This window comes from Stigmatopora argus, chromosome 6 (assembly GCF_051989625.1).
Source record: "Stigmatopora argus isolate UIUO_Sarg chromosome 6, RoL_Sarg_1.0, whole genome shotgun sequence".
Taxonomy (NCBI): domain Eukaryota; kingdom Metazoa; phylum Chordata; class Actinopteri; order Syngnathiformes; family Syngnathidae; genus Stigmatopora; species Stigmatopora argus.
In genome coordinates this window covers 2698345-2724968 of record NC_135392.1, presented here as the reverse complement: position 1 = coordinate 2724968, position 26624 = coordinate 2698345, and the positions used below count along the sequence as shown (strand labels likewise).

Here is a 26624-nt window from a genome sequence, read left to right as displayed (position 1 = left end):
AATAATAGCGAATGGAGAAAAATACATCAATACAACTTTAAATGTAATTGTCATTTTTTTGTATGTTTTGTCATGGGTGCGGGAATTTCTCGAGTCCTTTGAAAGCATATAAAAGGGCTAGAAGGGAGAATAATACATCATAATGGCACTGTACTGAATGGATGGCTGGAATTACTAAGTGTGTATTTCCGTGTTGTATAGCTAAGTCGTCTTACACTGCCTCAAGAAGCACAATTATACGCTTCTTATACCCTGAAAACATCGTAAGCATTGAATTGGCTCCTATAGTCATTAATGCATCATTGTTAAATGTATGAGTCATTTCACATAGTTTTTCTTTGGTTCCAATTTTTTTTATCCTTCGCTGAAGGCGTAGAGCGCCTAGAGGGGAGAATAATAATAATAATAATAAATCGGACATAGGCCCTGTCGTCATTATCAACAACAAAAAAGCCTACTTGTCATCACACCCAGAAAGTGCGTATGACGAAATTGGTGGTGCTTCTCCATAAGCTACGTTTACTCGGCAAAAGACCTAAATAAGTGATAGTTACGGAAAAAGTAGCATAACATAAAATTTGGTATACGGATTGGATGTAATTCAGCGATGTAAATCTGCGTAATGACGTAGTCTTATACGCTGTTCATACCTGGGAAAAAAAATGAAATCAGAGGTCACTATTAGCCCGACATACGCAGGATGCTTTGGCCAATCAGAGGGCAGCATAACATATTCGAGTGCTAACGGTAGGAAAGTCGTAGACTGGTTCACGAGGCCGCGCAATGCCAGATTCGGTTAGTCGTGGACGTGTGGCTCCAGAGGGGCGGGGGGGGGGGGCTCTGGCTAGATCTTCCCGCCTCAGCTTCCAAGAGCTCGGGCCCCCCGGCTGTGTTGCCATGACAACCAGATGAGGTAAGTGGTTGCGGGAGAATCCTCATCACGAGCTGCTGAGCGTCCGACGGTGACACCTCTCGACCATGACGTGGGTTTCTTTTTCGTTCTACAAAATACATTCACATGTATTAAAAATGCATTGAAATTGGAACATGGCGGATGCCTTCCTTTGTGTGGATGCACGACTCGATTCGGAATGATGGCGGAATGTTATCCAAGAAGGTGGCATTAAATGTTGTTATGTTTTCTTAAGACTCAAATTTTGCCAGACGCCCTTTATGAAAGTAGAACGGCGTTTTTTTGCATCGCGAGTCACTGCGATTGTCATTCTAGGTGCAAAAAAACACTGTGGTTAGGTTACAGATGAATAATGTTTGCTCAAATATGAATTATATTTTTGACAGGCTTTGCTTTCCATTTGGTTAATGTCCATATCTACTTTAACTACACTTGGTGGAAATGGAATTTCCCGAATACGGGATTAAATAAAGTTCTAATCTGCTCTAATCTACACCGCAAAATTCATTTATTTATGTCAAAACAGTTCATTTTTAGACCCGATCTGGATCATTTGTCACTGTCAAAGACAGCCAATGAATTATATGTCATATTTGCAAATAGGAAAAATGAGCCCTGACACAAATTTGACCCATCCCCATTAAATTGGGTTGACATCATAATGGGATTAATGGAAAATTTAATCCCAGGCCTGAAATTGAACAGTAAATCTTTCTGGTTTGACTTACCATTTGGGGGCCATGTTTTGACCAGAAACAATTAAAAACTTTTCCCAAAAGAATCCTAATCTTAAACAAAAAAATGGCGCAATTAAAAAACATTTCTATGTTTACACCACGTAATGTGAACATAAATTAATCAACCTTTTGAGGATTTAAGATGACAAAAAGGGAAAAAAATAAAAGCGCATGATACACATAGTAGACCACACGAGGACAGAAAAAAAGGTATTTATTTGAGTTTTTTTTAACCAAACAACAAAATACAGCTACACATATGACGTGTTTGACATTTCGAAATGCATTCGTGTGCAACAACATCGTCACACGGTCATTGCTGTTTAAATCTCCATTTGACTCTGACTGCTCACCTCCTTTAACGATAGGGCATCTTTGATAAGCATTTTGATAAAAGTCGTATGCGAGAGGTGGCCATTGGGTTTCAAAGTCAACGTTGACCCCCAGGGGGCTGTGGGGGGGTCTGGCAGTAAATAAAGTCTCCCTTCTGAAAGGTTTAATATAAAAATAGACATGAATCTATGAGTAGTTAACACAACAGTGCATGCTTGAATATCCCGGTGGTTGAGAGAAATGAAATTACCGTATTTTCTCGCATATTAGCCGCGTTCGCATATAAGCCGCACCCTTAAAATTGCCTTAAAATCATTGGATTTTACAATTTCCCTCGTATAAGCCCTCGTATTGTATTTTCTCGCATATTAGCCGCCTCCACGTACAAGCCATACACTTAAAATTGCCATAAAATCATTGATTTTTACCATTTCTCTCATATAAGCCGCCCCCTGATTCACAATTTTCACCTTCATGTTCATGGTTTTGATTGGGGCTACAAATGTGTTACTTCAAAGGGAAAATGTTAAGAAAAATCATCACATAGAATTAAGTTTTGTGTCAGGTTACATTAAATTTGTTTTCGAGTGTGTCTTCATTGTAATCCAAGTTCATTTAAATTTGTTTATGTTATGTTACGAGCGCGTTGCCGTGCAAAATGTATCTCTGTCCGTCTCTCTCTCCCCCTGCGAAATCTGTATAATATTAGTACTATTAAACACATTTTAGTATACTATTAAACCACTAGTTATTTGTTACTTTGTTCATAGGTGGTGAATTAGAACAAATAAAAATATTTTTCCAATCCAATATCCTGTTTTGGTATTATTTTCAGAGGGTCGGAACAAATTTAGTTATTTTTAGTTCATTTTAATGGGAAACGTTCGTTTGACTTACAAGAAATTCAACATATGAGCTCAGTCCCGGAACCCATTAAGCTCGTATCTCGAGGTACGGAACAAATTAATTTATTTTTAGTTCATTTCAATAGGAAACGTTCGTTTAACTTACGAGAAATTCGACATACGAGCTCAGTCCCGGAACACATTAAGCTCGTATCTCGAGGTACCACTGTACTTGAATTAAAGCTGTCCGACTTTTAACTCTTAAAATGAATTTATCATGAGGAGACGTCCAATCCTTTTGAACTGGGATGCTTGGCAGTGAATGAACAAATTCCCACTTCAAATGGACTGACCGTCTATGGCTGCCATAGGGTTAATCAAAGCTCGGTTGTAAAACAATTAGCTTCATAGCGTGGAATTAAAAGCACGGCAATCCCGTGAATAGTTATCGTTTATTAAATGACCGCTTATTACGAGGGCTCTTAAATGGATGAATTACACGATGACTAAAAGCCTGAATTGGCCTGGCAGTAACAGGCGTTAAACCACTGATATAAAAAAAAATAGATAAATAACATTTTTTTTAAAAACCCTTCGCTTAAACCTGATCTTTGGCAGATGGGAACAAAACCAGTCGGAATGGTGTAATTAGGGCATAATGTCACATAATTAGATTCACCATTTAAAGTGCATTCATTGCCACGATAGATGTACACATAGTCTTGATTTATAATACCACTTTTTTCCCTAATTGTGAGGATTATACTCAGCGCTAATTCATCTTTTTACAACAAGCTAATGATAGAGTATATTCTCTGGATTTATACGTTGATGCTTGTTTTAATTGTGCACATACATGTGTGTGAGTGACTACATAGTATATATAATATACTGTGAAATCTGACCGTCTGCTGTACATGTTCTTTGTTCTCTCGCCTGGTAGCAAAACACACGGCACGAACGACAGGATGTGATGTCAGAGGGGATAGAGGGGGGATAAATATTGAGGTCATTGGGCTGGATGACATCTTTCGGATATTTTTGAGGGTGTGAGTAGCCTAAGGTGCCTTGATAACCCTCAGAAAATGTGTCGGGGGAAGGTTGTGTTCACACTTGTTTGTGTGGGTTGAAAAACAAAATGGCGGGTTTCGTTTTTGTATGATTTGTAGCGACCATCGTTCGCTGCCATAAACAGGGGATTTTAAGACAAAAGCAATAAATGAGTTAAAGATTAAGAGTTTTTTTCTTAGTGTTAGAATTTGAAGTACTTTTAATATATTGGGGCACTTTTAGAGTTGAATTTTTGGGTTTTGTATCCAATTTTTGGAGTTCAGAATTTGTCGGTTTGTTGTCTGAAAGCGTTAATCATGATAAATAAAATAAAATGATGAAATATGTGCAGTCAACATGAAGAAATGTATAGAGTTTCTCTTTTTCGGTTTAATTTCCGAAATTGTTTTCCATATTCAGTGGCCTTAGAGCAGGGGTGTCAGATTCGGGTTGGTTCGCGGGCCGCTTTAACGTCAACTTGATTTTGCGTGGGCCAGACCATTTTAGATATAATATTTAGATTTTTTTATAAAGGGATTAAAAGCCCTGAATATTCAATTTTTTTATAGATCTAAAACAATGTTTATTTTAGCTTTTTTTAATATATTTTGAGATTTTACAAAATGATTTTTGAACTAAAAACAGAAAAAAATCGATTAAAAAATAACAATGATTGATTTAAAAGGGGAAAATCAGGAAATTTAATATACATCCATACTCTTCATTTTAATTTGATCCTAAAACAGAAAGTCGGCACTCATGATTTACTTTCCCGGGCCACACAAAATGATGCGGCGGGCCAGATTTGGCCCCCGGGCCGCCACTTTGACACGTGCCTTAGAGCTACACCTGTATATACACAATTAAAATGTATTTTGAAGCCACCCATGACGACTGTGCTGGTTTGAAAACTGATATTTCCATGAAACCGTTGTTTTTTAAATTTTTACTACCCAGGCCGTTTTTAAATTTTTACTACCCAGGCCATTTTTTATTTTACTACCGAGGCCGTTTTTTATTTTACTACCAGGCATTGGTCCGATCCTAAAAATCCAAGATCGTGAAATCCCACTTTGGTCTGGAATGTCCCAAGCTACAGGTGTGAACACATCCCCATATGATTTTCCTTTGGGGTTTGTGATTATGTGTTCTTTTTTATAAGCAAACTATGCACATTGCTACTTAAGCTAGGTTTGGAAAAATGTCAAATAGTTTTGCGCGAATGGGAGCTGCCCGCTAATATTACCAATCCCCCTACGAGTGACTTTTCGTACAGTCAGATGCCCCTTGGCCAAGAAATCAAAACCGGTACCAGGCCGAGAGATCCTTCTGTAAAACAATCCTGGACGTTCGCCAACGGAGGACGCGGCAGGACTCTTGTCGTCTGTGGAATCCGGTCCACGTCCCAAGCATCCGCATCATACGAGCCCTTTGGAAAAGTACATCCTTGTTACTCCTCGCTTTCCTCCTCGTCGCCCTTGGAGCCTTTACTCCAGCGCTGGAAGCAGTGGACGGTGGAAGCCAGGAAGAAGCTGGTCATGATGGCTACAACAGATACAGAGATGCCCGAGAAAATGATGATTAGCAGGTCCGTTAGCGTGAGGCTGGCCTGGCACTCGCGGAAGCTGTCCTTGGAGAGCTGGGTCAGGGATACGCGACGGCCGTCCATGGGGAGGGAGCACTCCATGCCTTCCACTCCTGGACCCGGAGAGAGAAAATCAGATTAGACAGATTTGCCAGACACGCTAAAGTGGGCTCACAAGTGAGTGACGCCACGTTACGACGTGTAGGCCAATCTTTTTTGGGGGATGTTCATCGATTACGTAACGGCAAGGACAGACAAACTGGATTGAGGTTTACTGTTGTCCAATACGCCCCAAGAAAGTACCGTATTTTCTTGCATATTGGCCGCCTCCAGGTATGAACCGCACCCTTAAAATTGCTCTAAAATCGTTTAATTGTACAATTTCTCTCGTATAAGCCGCCCCCTGATTCACAATTTTCACTTCCATACTCATGGTTTTAATAGGGAGTACAAATGTGTTGAAAATCTTGAGAAAAATCATCGCACTTGGTATTTCTGAGATACCGTATAAATCGATTGCTGGATTGCACATTCCGAAAGGGTGTTGCCTGCACGTAGACAAATTCCAAAAGGAGGTCACGTGAGCAGTACAACCAGGAAGTGTGTCTGTAGCGGTCTAGTTTGTCATCCCTAGGTATGATAGCGACACCTTGAGCGAACAATGGCAGGCACATACATCTATTTTGAAATAAATGACCGTTTCGGCAGCATTGTCTTGCGTCATGGCGCAATGGCGTCATGGCACAATGGTGTCATAGCGCAATGGTGTTATGGCGTTTCATCTTTGTCACTGCAATGGCAGGCACAAGTTAATTTTTTCAAGTTTTATGCAAGGTACGGTTAATTTTTTTCTTGAATTTCATTCCTAGAGGTCAAAATTAATTTTGTTTAGCGTTTTATCTGTTTATCTTTTCGCTATTTTGAAAGAAATAACCGTATCGGCAGCATCGTCTTGCGTGATAGAGTTTCGTCTTTGTCACCTTGCAGTTTCGTGCATGTCAATTCTAATTTGTGCGCATATAAGCCGCACCCTCGATTCAGTCATTATTATTTTGAGCACCAAATACGGCGTATATGTCAATATACGTAAATACGGTAAATCCATACTTAATTCCTCATTAAATTCTATTCAATCCATTACATAGGTCGAGCATATCATCACAGAATATTTTTGATAGGCTTTGCTTTCGTTAATTAGTGTTCAGCGTCTGAAATTTAAAATGTTTCACTAATACGTCAGATTGCTATTGCTAAGGTTAACGAAGAAGTTAGCACTGAAATTTTCCCGTCGGCGCATCTCTATATTGAATTGTTATAATCTCCTTTTCCTATTCGTTGCCAGCCTCCCCGCTTTAATAACATTGTGCGACTTGCATTCGTCATAACTCCCGAGCGCCTAGCGATATTTGGATCATTTGTATGGCACGAACAGATGATCCGACCCGAGCCTCGGCAATCTGGTTCACGATTAGAATCCCATGCGTCGGAGCTAAATTGACAAGGAGCCAATGAAAACGTTTCAGGCACGAAACAGCGCACTGGTTAATGACAACATTCATTCCAAGACCTGTCAAACATGCCGTGTTCGTGCGGGAATCAGAACAAATGAGCTTGCAGACAAAAACGAGGAAGGTCTGGCTTTGCAAATGATGCATAATACGGTTAAGATGACTAACGAGAATACCGAGATGAAGGTCTTTGGGCTTGTTATGACTCCAGACTCTATTATTCTTGTCTATGAGAAGAAACAATATTGCAGGATACTTTCCTAGCCGAGACCCTTTTATGCTTTGACTCGGGGGAGCTTCAAGTAGAGATTATCACGAGCAAAACGGCTTTTTTCTACATGTGGCCTCACGTGAATTGATGAATTAGTTGAACAAACATTCCGTTTGAATGGGCAGGGTTCTTGAAAATGCAAACACCCCTTAGAAGAGAGGCTGTACTTCACATTAGAGCAGGATTACTCAGTACTCTGGGGTCAGAAAGTGGTCCTCACACTTGGCTTATTCGCTCTACAGGAAGTCTACATTTTGACACAATGACACCAACACTGACTCGCAAGGTGAAACAATTCCAGCCACTCGCTGTCCTGTTGCTAACAAGGCGTCTCTCTGACTTTAAAGGACAGGAAGAAGGACATAGACTCGATTCCAGAGTATTAGTGATGGAAACGTAAGATTAAAATAGTAACCTCTCCTAAAATGTCAGTGTCTTCTGCAAAATTACGTATATAGAATTTTTTAGATTTCCCTATACACATTTTAGAGATCATTTGATTCAGAACAACACTAATACTCTACTACAAAATATTCATATAGCAAGATCAAATTCTTTACCGAAGCTGTAAATGTACAATTACCGTAAAACCTCTATTTCAACGGGATGCCGTTCAATTTTTCTAAATTTCCCCGTAGTGCCGTTCAGTTAGAAGTGCCGTTCAATTAGAGGGTGCCGTTCTATTTTTCAATTCTTCCACCAAGGTGCCGTCTTATTAAAGGTGCCGTTCAATTAGAGGGTGCCGTTCTATTTTTCAATTCTTCCACCAAAGTGCCGTTCTATTCGAGGAGCCATTCAAATAGAGGTGCCGCTCAAAGGGAGGTTTTACGGTAAATTTGACGAAAAAAAGATGTTAGGTATTTCTAATGAGTCCCGGGTTAATTGCAATTATTAAAAGATGTTCAACTACCTAAATATGGAGTTTCAGTCTGTTTTAAATGTAGTAATTTCAATTCTTATGCTCAATTTAATGTTTTTTCATTGTTAAAGTAATGCTATGTTTTGCATCAAATCCCCATGTGAACACTGTCCAGTTTTCGACAGGTCAAGCTTTTACCCTAACTTTAACCCTTTGGAATATAGATTTTACCAGCAAATAAGAAATCTAAAGGTAGAAATACTACCAACATTCAGAAGGAAAAGACGCAAAGTATCACAAAATACAAAAATGCAGAAGAAATATAATGCCAAATGTACTGATGAAACACTGCAGACAGAAACCTTAACATAATCGAAAACCCTAGGCAAATTAACATAATTTTAAAAGTAAAACAAAACAAAAAACATTCCAGCAAATAGTTTTATGGTCCTGCAGACACCTGCATTTTACATTCTTTGGTCCAACTCGCTCAGATTATCAGGTTGATTTAAAAACCCTGCTTCGGACACTTGTGTAATCTCCAAAAGAGGGACCAACATTGTGTATTTAAATCCTAGTGTCCACCTCAAGGGCAAAATGGAATGATAAATCAGATTTAATAATGCACTAGCATTGACATTAATGATATGATAGCGCACTCGTCCTTCACAATCCAAGCACGGACAGTTGATGGATTACACGTGGGATTACATTTAGCCACGGAGACCGTTGATCCGCTGTCTCCACGTTTGATTGATCTACCTCGTTTTGATTGACCGCTCGTAGCGTTAACGTTGATTTCCGCGTCAGCGATAAAACGTTGTTTTCATTCGTATAAGAGCACTTTGTCCACGACAGGTCATAACCAGATTGCCCTGCAGCTTGCAACATGCCAATTACATATCAAGACGATGTGATAAAAAAATCACTCAGGAGGCGATCATGGTACCGTAAAGTCATAAAAAAAAAATCTATGAAAAATTCATAGGACGGGAATAGGGTGGGGGGAGAAAAGATATGTTAAGGGAGGCGAGAGAAATGCAGAATGATGAGCGAGGGTCGTGGGCGCATCACTCAGGAGGGGGATTCCTTCTGCATGGAAACCCAATCACATCGTGTTTCATCAGCGCTCCTATTGGCCGATGGACAAGAGCTCGTCAAAGTGAAAACCAAAATTTTGTGGTCAGGTTTTTAAAAAAACAAAACAAAAAAAATCCTTTTTATCGGCACATACCACATAAAGTGTAAAGATAGCCGTCGATGTCGTGGGTGGCCGAGAGCTATTTTTTTTTTCAAGACCGCTGTGTGGATTCTGCCGTTTTTCAGGGGGCAAGTTGAAAGGCTACAAAAGGAAAAGTCAGGCTTCGAATTCACCAGAACATGAGCTTTCTACTTTGATAGCTGTTCACATAACTGGACTGCCGTGCCCCGCAGGCAGCTCTAGCTCCAATTACCCCGGCCAATGCACCCAGAGAACCATGTCACCCTGAATTATACATAGCCTTTGTTCATCCTTAAGCTACCGGCGGATAAGACGACACTGGATCATGTTTAAACTCATTCCTTAATTAAACAATCAACTGTAATAACAGGTAAATGCCCTCTGTTGACATGTGGAAAGGAAAAAAATGAAGTTTGAGATTGAAGGGTGACATGAAAAGGCTGGTCTGTTTCCATTTTAATTGGTCAAAACTAGTCCAGTAATGATTTGTAAATATCGGCGTTCGTAATCGTGATTACTATATTGATTAAAAAGAAAATTCAAGTGTCATTTTGGACACAATTGAGCAGCCCTAACACGTCGACAGGGTTTTACTAGGGGTGAGACACATTTGGACAAATATAGTACAGTGGTACCTTGACATACGAGTGCCCCGACATACGAGCAATTTGAGATGCGAGTAAAATTTCAGGCAAATATTTATCTTGAGAGACGAGACAAATTTTGACATACGAGCATACAGTGGACGCGAGAGGCTGCTCGTAAGGACATCATGGCCACTGTCTTTCTGGTCGCAACTCCCTCGTGTAATGTCTCTGGGTGAGCACTTGGCGGAGCATTGCATTTTTTCAGTGTTTTTCCCCCCGTTAGTCAGTGCGAATGGCGGAGCTTGTTCGCTAATACGAGAGGAGTATAAACTACTTCTCGTTGGCAAGTGGTCGTGCGTTATCCTATTGTGAGGACATTTGTGTGCATCATTTTGGGAATATTTTGAAGGGAAGACAAAAGCAAACAACCCTCGATAGGATGCATCTGAGAGTCAGGGTGGAGGCGGGGCCAATAGAGCCAACCAGGGAGAAGAAAGGCATCAAAATTTAAAAGAAAAATAGAATTAAGTTTAGTGTAAGGTTAGATTAAACTTATTTTTGAGTGTGTCTGCATCGTAATCCAAGTTCATTGAAATTTGTTTATGTTATGTTACAAGCGCGTTACCGTGCGAAAAGTCTCTCCCTTCCGCGAAATCCGTCTAATTCTAGTGTACTATCAAACACATTTTAGTACTATTAAAACCACTAGTTATTTGTTGCTTTGTTAATAGATGGCGAATTAGAACAAATAAAAAAGTTTTTCCAATCCAATATCCTGTTTTTGGTGTTTTTTCAGAGAGTTGGGACGAATTAATTAGTTTTTAGTTCATTTCTATGGTAAACGTTCGTTTGAGTTACGAGAAAATCGACATACGAGCTCAGTCCCGGACCGAATTAAGCTTGTATCTCGAGGTACCACTGTAATTGCACGTCCAGAATTTGCTAACTTAACCAATTAACAGAACATATCTACCTTCTCTCTTAAAAGTAAGCATATGTCTAAATAAATATGGGAATTGCCCATCTGTGATGTGAGAAAATATAGTCCAGTTATTTAAAAAAAAATCTGGTTTCCTTTTCCCTGCGAAACGGCCTCTATTTCATTGCGCGGACCGTCGGTAATCAAACTTATGTGTGCCAATCTGTGAACTTGGCATCACGGGGGAAATCAAGACATGAAAAATGAAATGGGAATTGGCTTTGCTAGTATGGGGCTTTCTGGCTGCTATATTATGCAGTCTGTCTGGGGAACCGTGAAGATCAAAAATAGCAGAAGCTACGCATGTCCGAATTTGTCTTTTGAATCCGTTTTCTGCTTCTTCTTGCGTTTTAACCTTTGGATCCTTAACTAAGTAGCAAGACACGTGCCTACGTCTTAATTAGCTACATTTCTCTCGCCCTTAGGAAAGGTTTTTGTGACCTTTTGTCCAACATTAGCCAGTTAGCGTCGTCTACACCTACTCCTTATGGTTAGTTGATTCTCATTGGTATGCCATACAACAGCTTCATGTATACAGGATTTAGATTGAGCTCCAAAAGCATGTTTATGCGATATTAGATAAGTCAGGCCAGTACGAAAATGTTGTGATTCAAGGTTGGGGGAAAAAACATTAATAATTCATACGGTGGCTTTGCTTCATCAGTGTAAATTAGTGACCGACTACATCACATTCGGATTTTAGACCAATTTGCGGTTATACTGGAAACTGAGAAGCTCTTGTATAAGTTTCAACTTGCATTTGCTAAATTACCCCGTTAACCTCATTCGCATCTCATCCTATTGATTTTAGTTTTGGTTTTAATACTAAATTTATCAACACTTTTGCAAACTGTGTCTCAGGGACGAGAAGTGGATTGAGTTTTGTTCACAATTTTAAGTGACATCATGCATTCATAGTACCATAAGGGACATTTAAATCACAGTATTTAATCTTTTGAAAGCGAATTATCTTTAATGCCAATAGTAAAAGAAAAAAAATAGATTTAAGAAAATTGAACTGGTTTTTGACAAATTCAGGTTGAGGATAATATTAGAAAATGGGTTTGAAATTATATTATTAAAGGTTTGGGGTCCATGTTTTATTTGCAAGATTTTACAATGTAATATTCAAAGAGAGAAATTTGAATTTAACGAGATTAAAATTGAACGATTACAAGGTTAAAATCAAAATATGATGACTTAAATTATAGGTTGATTCAATTTGATTCAATTTGTGAAACAGTCATTTTGTTGCCTTTTTTTCCTCTAACATGAACCAGAAGTTGTTTGGTTTCTAAGGCATCAGCTTTTGCCAACGTAATAAAGTCTGTGCGCACAACACTTTTTTTGCGTAATATTAGGAGATTGTAGTCATATTTGGAGAAAAGTCATAAAATGATGGATTACAAACATGGCATTACTTATTTTTGCATCACTCTACGTCAACTTTTGGTGACATTACGTCAGTGTAAAAATGTCGATTTTGCAATCATTTTGGAGGTTTAAGTGATTTCTACTGATACAACTTTAGTGAGAATCACTATTGTTAATATTGGCAACATAGTTTTAAATTTAAAAACATTCAGATGGATATAAGCGGTTGTTAACTTTTCACTAGGCGAGCATCCATTACTCGGCTCAGTCCCTGCCTTGCATGATAAACAGGGATTAATGTACGGAATGTACAGTAAAGCACTTTGCCTGGTGTCACGTAATTGAGTTTCTTTCTCTCTGATGAATGAAACATGCGTTTCCAACACGCACACCAGAGACATTCTACTGTATGTATCAAGATCGCATCATGTCAACCTCTTTCCTTAATGAGCGGCCCATCTGTTATCATGTTACCGTTTCCAATGGCATGCTTTGGAGAGTGGTCCCTGATACCTTTTTTCCGCGATCAACCTCATTCAGTTATTTGATTAAATCGGTATGTGGACCGACGTCACCGTAATCCTCCTTTCTATTTTGTTTAATGTGAATCAACGATGGAAAGGGCGATTAAGTCCCGTACTGGTAGGTTTTTGTCGTTGATGGTCAGGCTACTGCAGGACCTAGCATGCAGTGCGTGCAGATTTTTATTGATTGGTTTCATACCTTTTTTGTTTCTTTTAAAGAGCTAGATTTGTTGTTTCCAGTCTACAGACTAATATGGCCTAACGGAAATTTGAAGGTCAGTTGCTCAAAAGGGCAGTAAACAGTTTTCAAGCAAGGCTATGCTAACAGAAATAGTCATTTGTCAAAGTTGAGGGTGAAAATTGGACCCACATTTAGTCTCACTGTCTGGATTATTAGTTTCATATTATTGTATATTGCTTGCAATGGAGAATATGCTTTGCTTTACCTTTAAACTTACTTTGTTATTATTGTATGTTTGCTTGCAACGAAGTAAATGCTTTGCTTCTCAGAGCTGCCAACCTCCGTTGACCCCATTTCAGGAGTTTTGTGTTTTCATCAGAAGTGAATGCGATTGGCGCCAATTCGTATAAAATGTAAAAAGATAAAAAAATGGACAATTAAAATCAAAGTATTTTTATCATACTCAGATGATTCACAATGCACTCATGTTACCAAAGTCATTTGGTTTATAGTGCAGTTGAATCAAATGCGTAAGTAAGATGGCGGAAGACATAGCAATGGTTTGAATTGGAGATTTGGCACTTTTCGGAAATAATTTGCTGTTCCCAAAAAATTTAGGTGACAATCTTTTGGATTGCGCGAATTTAGGGAGATTGTTAGGGGTCCCGGAGATTGCATTTCTTGTCCTGAAATTCCGGGGAACTTGGCAGCTCTGCCTTCTAACAACCTTAGTTAGTCTAAATAAAGAGGAACCAGAACGAACTGGATCCTAAAGTTTTGCCTTTGCTTATAAACTTCACTCCTGGAAGGGGACCAATTAATTGGCTGAGGTTGACAGCTACGGGTAGAGTGGTCATCTGAAAGAATGTGGATTTGAATCTGAGCCTGTCTCAATGCCAATGTATGCTTCAGCAAAATACTGAACCTGCACTTTCTTACTGTAGCTGTGCAAACAGTTGAGGACATTTTAAAAGTAATTTGTACACCTTGAGGTTAGAACCCGTTTGTAACATTTTCGGTCCAACATACCACTGGTAAAAAATTAAAAATGCCTGTCATAATACGCTGACATGACCATATACAAGAAGATTTGCGATTGTCATCATCGTCGGTTTGCGAGCAGATCAGGGAGGCGAAAAAAACGCAACAAATCCTACACCAAAGGATAATCACTATCTTTTTGAGACATCTGGTATTTGCTGACACCGTTTAGGAGGGGGATTCGTAGGGTGTTGAAAATTATTTTACCCCTTGCCTTTTTAGCGCTACACAGATCCGAGCTAAGGAGGCTGTTTTTGCATTCGGGTCAACATTCACACCCAAACAACCTTGGAACACTGACAGAAGAAGCACCGCCCACTCGCTCTCGGCAGCAGCCTCCACGCAAACGTGCATTCGCATCACATTTTCATTCCAAATCCATAGATCAGGTAGCATTTTTTGTCTTGTCGCGTTTCAATTTACCTCGTCAGCTAGCACGTGGTGGCTTTCTCGCACTTGAACGCTAACAGACATCAATAGTAATCATGTGGCTGAGCTTCAGTGGGAACTATTTGCGCAGTGTCTGATGGGATATGCTGCCGTGTATGCTCATAGCTGAAGGAAAGCGGATATTAAACAGCCTCATTTTTTTTTCCTGCGTGTGCGTGAACTAGAACAAATAGTACAAAACCCCCTATGGCTGTTAGAGGCCTCTCCGCTATTGTAAGCAGCTCACAGCCATAGTAAAATATGTCTGAAGCCTTAGTGTGAGATTTGTGTTGTTTCTCAGAAGCACTCAAACACACGCAAATCTCGTCCTCTGTTATCTAATGCAAAGTCACATGGCCTAAAATGTTAACCCAATTCATGACATTGTTTAAAGCTAGAAATTGATGTCCTACCGGATTTTCGCGCATGTACGGCATATTTGTCGCTGAAAATAATGATGACTGAATCGAGGGTACGGCTTATATGTGCATAAATTAGACTTAACGTGCATGAAACTGCAAGACGAAACGCCATGACGCAAGACAATGTGGCCAATTATTTCAAAATAGCGAAAAGATATATAGATAAAACGCTAAACAAAATGTATTTTGACGTCTATGAATGAAATTCAAGAAAATAAATAAACCGTATTTTGCATAAAATGTGAACAAAAACTCACTTGTCTGCCGTTGCTTGCTCAGGGCGCCGCCATCCTACCTAGGGATGACAAATGAGACCACTACGGACAAATTTCCTTGTTGTACTGCTCACCTGACTTCCTTTTGAATTAGTCTACGTGCATGCAAAACACCCTTTCGGAATGTGCAATCCAGAACGGTGAAAATTGTGAACTATATGAGGGAAATTGTAAAATTCTACGATTTTAAGGGTACGGCTTACACGTAGAGGCGGCTAATATGCGAGAAAACTCACTAACTGATTGTTTAGAATGAAACTGCGACCAAACGATACATTTTCTAAAATAGCGAGAGATGTGGGATACAACTGAATACTGGTCAGCAATTGGTCACAGGGTAGATCATCCAATTTCTGTATCGTTTTGTCCATTTGTACAACTTTTACCAGATTTCAGGACAGCTATGGTTTCTTTGAGATATTTTTCCACTCAATGAGAACAATTTAATTCCGATTTTTTTTCAAATCCTACCTTAGGCTCTTTCATGTGTTGATATCCAAGATATCTAGCAGGGGTCTCCAAATTATTCCAAAACCGGGCCACATGATTTCATTCCAACTAAACAAGACGACAGCACCTTTTCACAAATCTGTCTGGTGTAATCAGTTGATTGCATTCAGGTGCTGCTTGTTTTAGCAGAAAACTGATAGGTTTAACTGTAACGGTCAGAACAAAAACCTGGACGGACCACGGCCCTTTTGGACCATTTTGGAGACCCCTGATCTAGATATCTGCCCCATACGTCATCTGGTTAAAAAAAATCCAGATTGATAAAAATACAAATATTTTTCCAATCATTCCCCAAGAATAAAAGTCAAATTTCTAGGTTTAATATACTCTATATATCTCTTTGTAGGTTCATCGTACCCGAACAAGGGCTATTGTGTCATATTACACACTCGCATCAGCGGCTATGGGGGTGGAAGGGATAGACTAAATTAGAACGAGATTCGGGAGGAGGGGGTTCCCTCTCCGACGGAGAGGAACATAAATAGAAGGGATATGTCACAACAGTGTGTGTACAGTATGTAAAATCTTGCCAGATTTAATTACCGTTTGGAAGCTTTTGACTGTTATCCATGAGCCACGCAAACAGGCTTGCAAAGTTGCAGTTGCACACCCATGGGTTGCCCTCCAGCCTCACTACCCGCAGGGAGGGCAGCTGACTTAAGGCGCCCACTTTGAGGCCGGACAGCGCGTTACGTTCCAGTTCCAACTCCCGTAGCGAAGTCAGGCCCAGGAAGGCATCTTCGCTCACCATACTCAGGTACGGGTTGTTGCCCAGTCGCAGTTTGATCAGGCTCCGGGACTCCCCGAAAGTGCCTTTGGGGATTTCCGTCAAGTTGTTACTGCCCAGGTCCAGGAAGACCAGCCTGGAGGAGGTACTGAGGGTCCCCGGTTCAATGTAGGACAGCGTGTTGTTCCGCAAGTCCAGGTAGACCAGGTCGCTATACAGAACCAGGAAGTCCGAGGGGATGCGGGGTATCCAATTGTCGGCCAGGAGGAGCCGACGGACGTCCAGGGGGATCTCGTTCGGGAGGTGTATGAGTCCACGGCCGCTGCAGTCCACTGTGTGGGGATCCGGGCAGAGGCAGGTCGCTGGGCAGTTCTCCCCCCGGGTCCAGAACACAGAGGTCAGCACCATGAGGATAGGCTGGAGCCAGCAGACACATGGCAACATGGTCATGAGGGGGGGAAAGGGTTTGGGAGAAAGAGGGTGAATTGGGTACGGGGACGAAGGGGGTGATGAAAACAAAAGGGTCAGAGGACGGGAGATTCGGACGAGGGTGGGGAACAGGAGAGAGGAAGGGGGATCAAACCCGGTGATGGAACATGCCGGAATATGGAGGGACTCAGGGGTCGACGGCGGAGCAACGAAGAGGTCCAGGAGATCATTGAGGTGTCAAAGGGGGGAATAAACTCAAGCAACCGGAGGTACAGACCAGGGACGAACAGGATGGTCGGGGGGGACGCGGAGAGGGAGCGAGGGGGATTCCTCGGAGGATCTGGCAGCGGTCACCAAGAAGGTCTTGGACGCGGAGATGGGATTGAAACATGGCAAGCCGCCGCCACGTCCCCCCATCGGTCCATTAGCGAGCGGGAAAAGCCTTTGTGACCGAGAGAATCCCGTGGAACATCGCTCAAGCGTGCTGAAAGATTATCCCCCCACCCTCCCCCCACCTTTTATTATTAATATGCTTGTGATGATTCCCTGGCGGAGATCCCGGCATGTACCCCCCCCGATAAAAAAAGACAACCCCAGCTGTCCTCTCAAGTCCGATCAGGAGCGCGGAATTAGCATCCGAGCGGCAGCATGATGCGTGCAGATACACACGCGCGCATGCACATACACACGCTAACGGGCGCAGCCGGGCAGCTCCGACGTCTGCCTCCGACTGTGGCACGACTCAGCTCGCACCCCCAAAACAATCCCATCCTTCCTCCGCGGGGGCGTGTCTCAGCCTCGTTGTCAACACTTGATGTCACTTCCTGCGGTGTGACGAACTAATAACTATCGGTGAAATCTACCATAGAGGAAGCAGGTGCCATTTTGGTGACCTCCAGTGGTGATTTATGTGGGGAAGATGTCCTTTACCATCAAATAAGTTTGAACCGCTTTTAATAATGGGCCCATGTGTATCTTAATTAAAGAGAGAAAATGCTAATAACGCAAATGGACGCTGTTTAACCTGCATTTGTAAACAATTTGTTATGATGACATTTATATTTTACATAATGATAAACTGTCCATAATCTAGCACAATTTATCATTTAAATATATAAAATGGAGTGGTTTTATCAGCCCATGCCTGAAATTAAACAGTGAGGTCAACAATGTTGCTTTGGAATTTATCTAAATCACCCCAAACTAAACAGATAAGGAATGGAGATTGCAGAGACTAGTCAACACAGCCCAAACGATCATCAACTGCTCCCTAACTACACTGTCCAGCGTCTACAAATCCCAGTGCCTTAGAGGGGCAGAGAGCATTATAAAAGACAATATGCACTCCAGCTTCCACCACCTCAACCTGCTGCCCTCTAGAATGTGCTACAGACCCATAACAGCCAAGACCAAGGACAGTTTCTTCCCAAGAGCTGTCACCATACTCAACTCAAATTCTACACTTAGGACCTAATCAAATCCTATTACTACTACTTTTACTACTTAATTATCATGTTGACCACTTATTAATCTATTTCTATTTTTGTATCATTACTATATATTGATTACCTATGTGTTTGTTTGTTTTTTGTTGAGTCCATAGACTCAGCGAGTGGTGCGCTCCCAACAACTTGGCACGGAACGTCTCCAAAACCATAAAACTCATCCTGGACTTTAGACGGAACAGATCCGCTCCCGCTCTGCTGATCCTACTTGGACTATTTATTTATTTATTTCTTAATTATTGATTATTTATCTGTCTGTTTGTTGTTGTTATTTGTGCTTTACATAGTGAAAGCTTTAAATCTCGTTACACTTGTATAATGACAATAAAAGCATTCAATTCGATTCAATAAACTGCCAAGATTAGAAGGCAATGCCATATCTGAAATATGGTCATTTCGGGTGCCAAAAAACCCACAATAAACTGTACATTATTCCAAAAGGTGTGTCTAATATACAATTGGCTGGCGCCCAGTCCACCTTTCACCCCTAGTTATCTCGGATGCACTACAGCAACCCACTGCAACCCTTGTAAAATGAAGGGATGACTGTTTCAAATAATTTGGAGAGTACCATATATAGACTCTCACTGCTGAAGACACAACCATTAATTACTACCTCATTTGCAATGAGGGATTTTACATTATGTAACAAAATGAAGTTTTCACGTGGCCAAAGTTCGCCTAAGATTTCATTTCTAAAGCTCGCTGCTGACATCTGGACTAATCCTCAGCTCACGCGTGGCGCCCTTGCCGGGTGCTCTTTTTTAATCGACTGTGCCAAAGTCTCATGACACGTAATCCACATACGGTGTGCATTTTATTTGCCTCCGTGTGGATGAAGAAACCATCTTGGGCCAACATTTTTCCACTCGCAAGGTAATTCATACTGTTAAAATCTCACTGTGCAAAAACGAGTGACTAATTCATGACCACGCATTAACCGATTGTCATCATTAGCATCGTCTGTGCTACCAAAATATAAAAAGATCTCATTTTATGGAGGCAGTCCGATTTTACTCGGCAACAGAGCGGTCGTTACGTCTACCAGTCGAGGCACTCGAGCTGCATTTTAATAGGAAGCCTTTCAAGCGAGCCACTGCCTTGCTAGGTCTGCGAGTCTATTTCACATTAGCAGGCTGCCAATCAAAAAAAAAAAATGAAGAAAAGAAAGAAAGTCTGAAATTCATCTGGGATGCCGACCTGAATGCTAACAGGCTTTGACCTGAAGTTGACGAATTGCCTACAACTTTAAACACCACACTCCATTGCTCGTATTAAATCCACACCTCGGCCAATTGCTCCCCTTGTTAATGATTGCAATTCCTCATATTAAGTGATAAAAACAACGTGCAACCGTATTTACTCACAAAAAAAGTCTAAAATTTTCCCCAAAGTGGACGGGGTGCCCAATCAGTATGCACGAAATTCAAGATTCTGTAGATGTCACTGTATAACTGCTTGACTGTCTGGGTGGGTACATTACTTATTGACCACGCTATATTTATATTGTGAAAAGGTGATCGGGTTAAAGAGCAATACGCATGCGGATATCATGACAATACTATTAGCAGTCGGCAATGACGTTTCGTCTGCCACCATTGACCAAGACAATCCGGATTAGAGCTGAAATGGGTTAAACGAGATCGGTTTTACAAAAAAACATACTTAAAAAATCCCGTACAATAGTTTGTACAATATGAAACGATCAAAAAATTGTGTAAAATACGGGAAAAACGTATAAGTTGTCAGGTAGGAAAACCGTAAGTGTGCTACACACACAAAATGAGCGATTTGAAGTCTTCAGGAACAGTTTTTGTCAAGAAAATTGTGTGGATTTTTCATTTTCCCACATGTACCTTTATCTTCGCTCCTTTGACAACCTTGATGTAATCTCATTCAGGAAAAATGAATCCACCCTGCAATTGATTGTCTATCCATCTTGGAAACTAAAGTCAGCTAGCTACTCCATCACTGATAATTCGCACAGCATCAAGTAAAATATCATGCTGCTAGCTAGCTTGCTCGTGGCGTCTGACTACATACCTGTCAACTACGATTTTTTTTGATCATTTCAAATGGTGTACGCCAAGGGTGTCAAACTCAGGTTGATTCGCGGGCCGCAATAACATCAAGTCAATTTCATATGGGCCGGACCATTTTAGATATAATATTTCGATTTTTTTGAAATCTTACTTGTGCAAAAAATTGGATTATAAGAACTGGATCTAAAGCCCTAAATATTCAGTTTTTTTAATAGATATAAAACTGTTTGAGCTTTTTTTTCGTAGTAAGGGAAAACATCTAATAATCATTTGTTTTTCATTTCAAATGGAAACAAAATCTTTTTTGATTATATTCAATATTTAAGTGGAAAACCGAAAATATTTTTATATATTTATTTTTAGATTTTACAAAATGCTTTGACCTAAAGAAAAACAATGGATAACAAATTGCAATTATTGATTTAAAAAGGGGAAAATCAGGAAATATAATATACATCTATACTCTTCATTTGAATTTGACCCTAAAACAGAAAGTTGGCACTCACAATTTACTTACTCGGGCCGCACAAAATGATGCAGCGGGCCAGATTTGGCCCCCGGGCCGCCACTTTGACACCTGTGGTGTACGCCGTATAACTACGTTTGTATGGGATTTTTTTGAGTACATTTTTTTTGGTCAAACCGGCGGCTCTAATCCGGATCGTCTCGCGCACTGGTAGCAGACGAAAACGTCATTGTCGATTGCTAATGTTGTCAGGCTTTGCATTATATGCGCATCAGTCACTTATGCCTTTTCACTATATAAATATAGCGTGTCAGCAAGCAATGTACCCAGACAGTCAAGCTGTCAGCGAAATAAAGTGACATATACAGAAGCTTGAATTTACTGCATACAAAAGGCGCACCAACTGATTGGGCACACCGTCCACTTTGGGGAAAATTTTAGATTTATGTGCGCCCTATGCAAGTGTTTTATCGCTTAATAAGGGGAATTGCAGGGTAAGGGATTTGTAACCGAGTCAATGTCGATCCCGCAGCGGTTAGCCGGACCCCAGCGTGACAGTTTTCACCCACTGTAATTAAGCTCCACCCATCCATTATTGATGAATGTCAAGCACAGCGTGGCGTTTGGCCTGCTCAGCTGACGTGTATCGCCGTTTCTTGGTCGCAGCAGGTGAATGAATGGCTGGCGGAGGACATTGTGAGGAGTCTGCCGCAAATGTCACTTTGCCGCTTTGGGCGTTTTGGCGGCGGCGTGTTGAAGACGTGGTACCGGCAGCTGTCGCTTCTTGAAGCCTTCCTATGACATTTGGGGATTGTGGGCACCTTGCCCCTCGGAGATGGCTCTTGTTTGACAGGGGGATTGCAGAGGATGAACACTAAGGCCGGTAGCGACCGTTTTAGCGTCATTTGACACTTTGTTTCCATCCGAGGATTAATCTTTTCACAGGTCCCGTAAACAAACAACAATCATCAAACACCTGATACATTTTCATTCAAACTAACGTATGTTGTCGATGTCAGTAGCTCTGCACCCATAGCATCTGTGAGCCTCAATTTTTGTGTGATACATTCAGGTTATATCAGATTTATAATCGTATGTGGCGTAAGATCTGCAGAGGTTGACCAAAACAGCCCAGAAGATCATCAACTGCCCCCTACCTACCCTGTCCAGCTATAAAATGGAGTGGTTTTACCATCCCATGCCTGCAATTAAACAGTAAGTCAGCAATTTTGCTTTGGAATTTATCCAAATCACCCTAGTTGGAAGAAGCAAGTAAACTAAACAGATAAGGAATGAAGATTTCAGAGAGTCATCAACACAGCCCAAAAGATCATCAACTGCTCCCTAACTACACTGTCCAGCATCTAAAAATCCTGGTTCCTTAGAAGCGCAGAGAGCATTGTAAAACACAATACATATCCCGGCTTCCACCACTTCAACCTACTGCCCTCTGGAAGGCGCTATAGAGCCATAACAGCCAAGACAAACAGACTCGAGGACAGTTTCTTCCCAAGAGCTGGCACCATACTCAACTCAAATTCTATACCTAGGACCTAATCAAATCCTATTACTACTACTTTTACTACTTAATTATTATGTTGACCACTTATTTATCTATTACTATTTATTTATCATTACTATATATTGATTACCTATGTGTTTGTTTGTTTGTTGTTGAGTCCATAGACTCAGCGAGTGGTGCGCTCCCAACAATTGCCCTCTGGAAGGCGCTATAGAACAATAACAGCCAAGACAAACAGACTCAAGGACAGTTTTTTTTCCCCAAGAGCTGTCACCATACTCAACTGGAGTTCTGCCCACTCCCGCCCTGCTGATCTCACTTGGACTACTTATTTATTTACTATTTATTGATTACTTTGTTTTCAGTTTGTTATTGTTATTTGTGCTATACGTGGTGAAAGCTTTAAATCTCATGATACCTTTATAATGACAAAAGCATTCAATTATTTTGTCCAAACTGTTTTTTCATGAACATTACTTTGGTATTGGCTAAAAGAGCAAAGTATTTCTGAAGTAGTACATGATGTAAAACATTTGAGAAGCTTTTTTTGGAACATGCTCAGAAGCCAAAAGCAGCCGCCAAAACCCTCAAACCTCTTATAAACTCCCTTTTAAGGCATGTGTGCTAAGCCCTATTCCACCATGCTGCCAGTTCTCTTTCAAGAATTGGATGAGAGTCCCTGACAGAATCACAATCAGCAGGACCGGAGCCAGAAGCCACGACAGGTTTAAAATGAACTTTACAAATTGAAATCTCTTACGCCTCTTTTGTTTTAAAGCTTTAACTTTCAATGTCCTTCATGGCGAGTACGCCGCTACAATTTACTAAAAGGAGACAGCCTTAAGTGGGATTGACTGGAAAGAATGAGAACGGAATGCATAACACAGTCAACTGGAACAAGTGGACTTAATACAGGAAAGTAGAAGGTTCTTACCGGCGAAAAACAAGCGAGTAAAGCACGTCACCTTGATGCCATTGGTTGAGTTGCGTCTGTGCTTTCCTGGCAGATCTTGTCAGTCGGAAGTGGCGGCTTGTCTCCAGGTTTGACTGCTGGAAGGGCAGACTTGCACTTCCCTGATAATGATGACATTGTCCAAATAATTAAAAGCTGGGCTTACATGGCGACTACTCAGCTGTCACTCAAATGTCATTTGTCAGTACTTAAGTGAGGGAATTTACCAGACAGCAGTCCCTGGTGTATACAATTAAATTCACATTTCCATACCTGTCAACCTCGGCCAATTGCTCCCCTTGTTAATGATTGCAATTCCTCCTATTAAGCGATAAAAAAACAACATATTTACGCACATAGGCGCACGTAAAAGTCTGAAATTTTCTCCAAAGTGGACAGGGTGCCAAATCGGTATGCACTAAATTTAAGATTGTGTAGATGTTGATGTATGACGCTCACATCTTGACTGTCTGGGTACATTGCTTGCTGACGCGCTATATTTATAAAGTGAAAAGGGCGGAAGTGACTGAGACGCGTGCGAATATCATGCTTAAAGCATGACAAGGCTATTAGCAGTCGACAATGACGTTTTCGTCTGCTACCAGTGACTGAGACGATCCGGATTAGAGCCGAAATGGGTAAAACTAGATCGGTTTTACAAAAAAAACGTACTAAAAAAAATCCCGTAGAAAAGTTGTTATACAGCGTACACCAAGGGTGTCAGACTCGGGTTGGTTCGCGGGCCGCTTTAACGTCAACTTGATTTCACGTGGGCCGGACCATTTTAGATATAATATTTAGATTTTTTTTTTAATGGATTAAAAGAACTGGATTACAAACCCTGAATATTCAGTTTTTTATAGATCTAAAACAATGTTTGTTTTAGCTTTTTTAAAATACATTTTTAGATTTTACAAAATGATTTTTGAACTAAAAACAAAGAAAAAATGGATTAAAAAAAATACAATTATTGATTTAAAAGGGGGGAAAAATCAGGAAATGTAATATACATCTATACTCTTCATTTTAATTTGATCCTAAAACAGAAAGTCGGCACTCATGATTTACTTTCCCAGGCCACACAAAATGATGCGGCAGGCCGGATTTGGCCCCCAGGCCGCCACTTTGACACATGTGGCGTACACCATTTAAAATGATGGAACCCTCGATCTCAGAACTGTGAGCGCGATGAGCTAATATCATTAGGTGCTTCTCCATAAGCTGCGTTTTGCCGAGTAAACGCAGCTTATGGAGAAGCACCACCAATTTTGTCATACGCAGTTTCTGGGTGTGATGACAAGTAGGCTTTTTGTTGTTGATGATGACGACAGGGCCTATGTCCGATTATTATTATTAGCATATGAAGATGTGTATTTAACAAATCAGACTTCACCATAGGGGTGTAAAAGTGTCTTTTTTATATCAAATTGGTCCAAATTAGACATCCAAAACACTTTTTATCCTATGCACACGATTGAAGTGGACCATTTTAATTCCAATCTCCTTGGCTTTTTGTCAGTCACGTTGCCTACCATTTGACAACGCGTGTGGCCTGTCCAAGTGAGCGTTCTCCCTCGACTTCAAGCGCCATCCCGCACCTCCCTAACTGCCACAGCGAATGAAATGCTTGGGTGCCTGCGATGAGCGGGTTCAGGCAAGGCGCTCGATTCCTTTGTTGCGCTATTTAGGAAAACTTGGTCAGTAAGGTACCATTGACCACCGTGACTAATTCTGGTAAGTGCATTTACTATGTTAGACAACATGGTTGTCCTTTTGCTCATAACTTCCAAAATGTTTATAGAAAAGAACATTTTTGGGGGTTCATAAGATACAGTTAAAACTGTGTGCTGAGTTCTTTTTAACTTTTGCATTTGAGTTTGATTGATTTAATAAAAGGAACAATACATATGAAGGCAGTTTTTCCCAACCAGTGTGCCGTGAGTAATGGTCACGGAAATTCCAAGAAGTCATGCAATGCAATATTCAGAGAGAAAAATTAATATGAATATAATGAGATTAAAATTGTACTATAAGGTTAAAGTCAAATTATGATGAATGTTAAATGTGAAACACTCATTTTGTTGGTTATTTTTCTTTAACATGAACCAGAAGCTGTTTGGTTTCTAAGGCATCAGCTTTTGCCAACGTAATAAAGTCTGTGCGCACAACACTATTTTTGCGTAATATTAGGAAAAAAGTCCTAAAATGCGATTAAAAACATGACAAGACTTATTTTTGCATCACTTGAATCAGAAGTTTTCAGACATGAAATTTTGGTGACATTAGGTCAGTGTGAAAAATTAGATTTTGGAATAATTTTGGAGCTTTATGAGATTCTTGCTGATTAAACTTTAGATTTTGGAAAAAAAAGAGCTTTATGAGATTCCTGCTGATAAAACTGATGAGAATGACTATTCATAATATCGGCGACATAGTTTTATATTAAAAGATTTTCAGATGATGGTCTATCTTGAGATTTTGATTTTTTCAATGCAAAAAGTGTGCTACAGCTCAAAAACACTATTAATGAACATGTAAATATAAGATCAAAAACAGGACAAAAGACTAGAAAGCAACATAGAAAACAGTCTGAATATGATCAAATTTTTCTGAAGAAAGAATGCTAGCAGGAAGGCCTTCAAAAATTGAGAAAAATAACTTGCTCTCCGGTTGCATTGTCAAACTGAAGCGTCATTGTAAACACGCCACGTGCGCCCTTTCATGTCCTCAAGTCCTCATTGCTCAGCATGCAAAAGATAAACGATGATTGTGACTTTCGTCCAATCACGCGTGCTCTTTTATATTCGAGCTAACGCGTCGGTGACGTCAGCGTACCATACGGACGCTAATATGCTGATTTTGCACCGGTCCCGACGACCTTGTCGAGCTGCCGGAGGGACCGTGATTGACGGGACGCCTCCTCAGACAGCAGCTGTCCTACGCGGACTGGCTGGCTGAAAAGACATTGTGTCTGCCAGGGACGGAAAATGGAAGCGTCACGATTGGCGAGGACGGCGTGGCGCGGGCCAAAACACCGGTTTGCTCGCATCACCAGTAGGGAATTGGGACCAAGGCTTTCGCCTGCGGTCAGCAGAAACATCTGGATGCTGGAACGGCATCAGCCTTGTTTTGACTTAAAGTTAGGCAAAACGGGATCTAGCGTGTTTTACAATATTTGTCGGTAGTGATTTATCATTTACTAAGCAGTAAATGATAAATCACTTTGATTTTATTAACATTTTTGTCTATTAAAGTCAAGAGATGTCTGAATACTGACAAATTTTTGACATCCAACCTCATTGGATTTTCTCAAGATATGTTTTGCTAACTCTAATG

At 40.6% G+C, this 26624-nt stretch overlaps 1 protein-coding gene across 1 annotated transcript; it reads right to left on the bottom strand.

Moving 5' to 3' along the window:
• Nucleotides 1-4864: 4864 nt before the first annotated feature.
• Nucleotides 4865-17589, bottom strand: lrrc38b (leucine rich repeat containing 38b). Its single transcript, XM_077603619.1, has 3 exons — nucleotides 17079-17589; nucleotides 16189-16789; nucleotides 4865-5576 (listed from the first exon to the last, which is right to left on the bottom strand). Exons 1-3 carry the CDS (start codon nucleotides 17190-17192, stop codon nucleotides 5329-5331), a joined length of 963 nt encoding a protein of 320 aa, XP_077459745.1. The 5' UTR covers nucleotides 17193-17589; the 3' UTR covers nucleotides 4865-5328.
• Between the last annotated feature and the right edge of the window lie 9035 nt (nucleotides 17590-26624).